A 5114-nucleotide genomic window follows, 5' to 3' on the forward strand; every position below is an offset into this window, starting at 1 on the left:
AGTATTATATTATTGGATATAGTTACATGAGTGTACATGCACTGTGTCATTGTAACTTCTGTATTGTTAGCTAGGCATGACTACAAGTTGAAGGTCAATATAATAAATATATATAAATGTATAATGTTATGAGATCTAAGCTATTTAGACTAAACACTCATGTTCTCATGTTATAATATGTAGTCATTCTAGAACAACAAAAGCATAATTTATATTTATTTCCTAATTTTTTTGGTGGTTACGAGGTCAGTCAAACTTACAGACCCAGAATAGTTAGGGTAGAGAAAATAAGAGATAAAATATAAAATTTTACTGAAAATAAACATTTGAAATGTATTTAGGAGGTTTTAAAGATAACACAAATAGTATTTGAGGTTTTGGGGACGAAGAATAGTTTTTTTAATCATTTCGCACTCAGACTAGTAATGAAACAGACTTGATATTTTCAGAAACAAATCTTTAGTGAAAATACTTCATTACAAAAATCTGATTTTTGTGTACAATAGCCTGCAATCTTTACTAAATGTCTACCATATTTTGTGAAGATACACTTACAGTATTAAAAGTTATAGTATAAATACTTAACGTGTGCAAATGTGTATACGAACTCGTGTATTTTATACCAAGCCCATCACGAAAGGGTTAACAGTGTCATTAATGTAAATGAGGTATACTGTCTCAGCAAAGATCTCTGATGCACAACATTTTTAATATTAGTCAAATTTAACTGCCCTCTATTACTTATGAACTTTTCCCTCCTCTTCTCAACCCTCAATCCACCAAACCAACTCAACTTTTCTCTGAAGTAGGTGTGCAGAGTCAACTTTGAAGAACCAAATGGTTTCTTACTGTCTGCTTAGTGTATAATAGTTTCCTTTAAAAGTCTTCTAAAGGATTATTACTATCCAACTTTTCTTTTTACTGTTAATAAATGTAAAAACAAGTCACATTTCACGATTTGGACCACAAAGCAAATTATTTCTATTAGCCTTAATAACAGTTATTTTTCAATCTTTTTTGTTTATCTCCACAAGTCTAAAAATGTTAAACTTTACAAATGAACTTTACATGTTTATAAGCTATTTTCATTTAATATAACTTGAATTCTTCTTTTCACCCATTTAAGTAAATATTTTCAGTTAAAATGTAAATTTTGGTCAAAATATATTCATTTTTGGCTATTTTGATCAGAACTTGGGCAATTAGTGGATTTTTTAATCAATTAATTGTCAGGCTCATTAATCATCATTCTTATATGAGACTAATTTTCCTATTTTCATCTTGTTTTGGTTTCTTTTTTAATGTTTTCAAACTACCCTTTGTTAAATATGATAGATATCTTCAGGTACACCAATTCAGGATACATTACTTTTTTAATCTTAAACTTTTGTACATGAAAATGTACAACATAGTACAAAACCTGTAACAAGCTAAAATACAATTAATACCATTCTGTTTGTTTCTTGTTACATATTTTCACAAGATTAGTTTTAGTACAACTAAATAAACTAATTCTTCATTAAATATGATTCTCTTCACAGTATATGATACATAACATATAATTCATTGAAAATAAATACACACTGATCCTTAAAAAAAACAAAGACAGACAAGCATTTTATACTTGGCAAAGAAATCTGTGATGAAACTAAATTTATAAAGGTGGAAACCAAAGTATTATACAACATTAAAATCAAAGCAATATTAAAAATTCTTTAATTGCAGACCTTTTGGAATTTGTTTTCTAATTCCATCATCAGTGTGAAAGACAGAAAATAATAAACAACTTTATAAGTATACAAAATATAATCTTTTAAGTAAGTTGTTGATACTAATGGAAGTTTAGAAATAACACAAAAATGATGAATATGTTTACTCAAAAGGAACAGTACAGAAGTAAAAGTTCAAATGTGTGACTGACCGGTGGTAAATGCTTTCAACACCATTAAAAACTAGCCAAAATGGCAATTTATAAATAGGGCCAATTGTAACATCCTATAAATATGATGTATACATTGTACAAGTTGCAGGATAATGGGATCATTTTATGCAGTATCTGTATAATCCTGAATGCAGGTAATTTTGATGAAACTAATATTAAGTATTATTTATTATCTTAAACACTCTGTCTTTTTTCTTCTTTTTTTTTTCTTTTTTACACACTTGTATATTTGTATTACAGATACTGTGGGGACCAACTTGCCAACTATGATAGTGATAGCCAATCATAACCCAGTAAATAGCTCTGGCACTGAAGTAGCAGTACAAAGAAAGTATCCAGTACACTAAATAAATAAACAATTATCTGTTTTCAAAGTTTATTTGCAACTCTTTCAGATTCATATGTTCTGATTACCCAATTCTGGGGTTACAACCCACGAGTTGAGAAATACTGCCAAAGAGAATTTTACTTTATTGTGTGCCCAACTACTTCACTTACTCAGTCAAAAGAAATATCAGAACCAACACAAAAGTTAAAAATTTGAATATTTTAAAGTTGACTACAGTTAAAAACATTCCTAAAAAATTAACAATAGCAATGCAAACACTTCTGAGCAATTACTCGATTATAAAATACATGAAAATTAAAACTATATATATATATATCTATATAATAAAAGTGCTTACCTTACTCAATTCCAGATCCAAAGAATTCATAGGCTTATAATTTTATTTGTATTTGTCATGCAGTCACTTAATGTTATGATGTGATAACCTTTTATTATAGGGAAACATCACTTAAATATCTAAACAGTAATTTACAATAATACGTGTTTGATTGTACATTCAAACAACATATTATAATTGTAAATCATTAACCTAAAACAGACTTAACGCAACGACCCCCGTTTCACCAGCGTTTTCTTTCGAGTTGTTGAAGCCTATCCGAGTAACTGTTTTGAGTTATAAACTTCAAATGTTACTGATTGTTAGCTTGCACCAAAGGCATGGCCAGTCGCGGGAATAATAATATTAGTAATAGGTAACGTTCAGATAAGTAAGCTAACTACCAAGATTATACCGTGCTGAAAGTATCAGTCTATGAAAGTAACAAAGTTAATAACTTACAAAGCAATAGGCCTAATTTAAAATGAATTTAGTCCTAACCACAGAAGTACTCGTTACTCTCCGACTCAAAAGTCAAATCTAGATCGAACTTGTAGTTGTATTATACTCTTGTTCAAGTTTTACTTTTAGAAACACGACTGCATAGGCTATGCATAATTATATATTTGCGAAGTTACAAATTTGCGAAAATGAACTCAGATGCTGTACAAACTTTCCTCAAATTTCTGAAAAAAAATTTAGCAAACTTTTATAACCGTTCTCGTTTTACGACTCATCATCTCGTGTTTGGCCCACTATTGGTTGACACAGTTAAATACTTTTAGCTACAGAACTTTGAAGTAAGGGTAATTCTAATAATAATATAAATATATAGATAAGTTGCATCAATTGGTAAAGAAAATTGTTGTTTACTTAGAATACTGTATTTAAACATTCTGAATGAAATATTTACTATATTTGTTTACTTAATCATATTACATGCAAAAAAATGGCCGTTTTTACCTGGAAAGTAAAAAAATTATGCTTTTATAAGTATCCACACTTATGCTTCTGATTATTACTAATAGGCGATCTCTTAGTGGCACTACGGTATGTCTTCGAACTTACAACGCTAGAAACCGGGTTTCGATACTCGTTGGGGGCAGAGCACAGATAGCCCATTGTGTATCTTTGTTCTTAGTTACAAACAAACAAACAAAAATAGCAACATAATTATAAATTAGGTGATACTTAAAACAAATTATGCAAATATATTCAATTGTTTATTATATCACAACACAAATAAAACCAAATATTCCTTTTGTTTTTCTAGTGGTAAGTAGTATTTATACAAAATAATGATCTTCTAATCTTTATATATCATGCAGCATTTTTCGAAATGAATATTATATTGTTATGACAGCGGAAGTCATGTGACGCTGGTAACACGTAATGAGTTCTAAAAAGATCGGGGAACATCACGAATAATCCAGTATTTGCTAGGCGCCCTCTATTCTTGTATATAAGTGCGCCAGACAATTAATCGGAATTGTAGGGCACTGGTAACGAATTGATCGTTACCAGTGAAAGTAGGTTTTCTCGGGGTACTCCCATCCCCCCCTCACACACATTAAATTCTCGGCATAGGATTTTTAGATCCCCGCTGCCCTGATGGACCATCAGTCCGACATCGGCCGTTTAGTCTAGTTTAGTCTACTTTGCTCTTCACTTTTATTTTTACCATTACTCTCACGCTTATCCAGTGGATCTGTTAATAGGACGCCCACTTTATGAAGAGTTGCCTGAAAATGTGTCAGAGTTCGTGAAAGTGTTATTGGAAAGGATGCATAATATTCACCATCTAGTGCATTCAAACTTGAAAATGTCTGCTGATTCCACGTCTTCTCCATGGGAAGGCCCATATGACATAGTGGATCGTCAGACGTGACATTTCGAATAAAATTGGTCGGCGAGGTAAGCCAAAGGTGGCGCATGCCAACAGGCTTTGGCGTTATCCCGGTCGAGGACATTTCAGTTGGAATGAAGTGAACAATGGAACAAATGACGCTGCAGAAAACGTGGCACCTGAAAAAGCCACTGTCAAAGAAGAAACTCTACTCGGTTTTGAGAAGGGAAAACAGTGAAGCCCTTGGTGAAGTTACTATACTGATGTGACTGTTACCTATAATAGGATATTTCCTGATGAAGCAGATGAACCCCATGTGAAGCAGTAGCCAATGAGACAGAGAGCAGTATGGAAGAAGATACGTCCGTAAAATTAAGAGACTTTGTTGAATTTAAACTTTGTGTTTGTAAATTCTGTACATTTAATTAAGTTATTGTTAATTATCTATTGTTTTAATGTAAGTGGCTATTGTTCGGGACGAACAGTACTAAGGAAGGGGCAGTGTTACGAAAGTGGAAGTCACATGACGCTTATAACATGTAATGAGTTCTAGAAAGATCAGGGAACATCTCAAATAATCCAGTATTTGCTAGGCGCCCTCTATTCTTGTATATAAGGGCACCAGATAATTAATCGGAATTGTATAGCAGACAGAGAGATT

General features: G+C 31.8%; 1 protein-coding gene across 5 annotated transcripts in view; it reads right to left on the bottom strand.

Annotated features, from left to right (window-relative positions):
* Positions 1-3627, bottom strand: part of LOC106463622 (protein sprint-like) — an 88806-nt gene extending 85179 nt beyond the window's left edge. For 3 of the 5 annotated variants that reach the window (XM_022391164.1, XM_022391161.1, XM_022391160.1), the window contains exon 1: positions 3070-3350. Coding sequence is in view for 1 of the 5 variants with exons in the window: in XM_022391163.1 (XP_022246871.1) it covers positions 2629-2658 (30 nt within the window). In the remaining 4 variants the exon portion in view is untranslated. Of the gene's footprint in view, positions 1-2628; positions 3351-3570 lie in introns of those variants that run through there. The other 2 variants (XM_022391165.1, XM_022391163.1) reach the window with 2 other exon arrangements.
* Positions 3628-5114: the final 1487 nt, after the last annotated feature.

Source organism: Limulus polyphemus, unplaced genomic scaffold (genome assembly GCF_000517525.1).
Source record: "Limulus polyphemus unplaced genomic scaffold, Limulus_polyphemus-2.1.2 Scaffold1448, whole genome shotgun sequence".
Classification (NCBI taxonomy): Eukaryota; Metazoa; Arthropoda; class Merostomata; order Xiphosura; family Limulidae; genus Limulus; species Limulus polyphemus.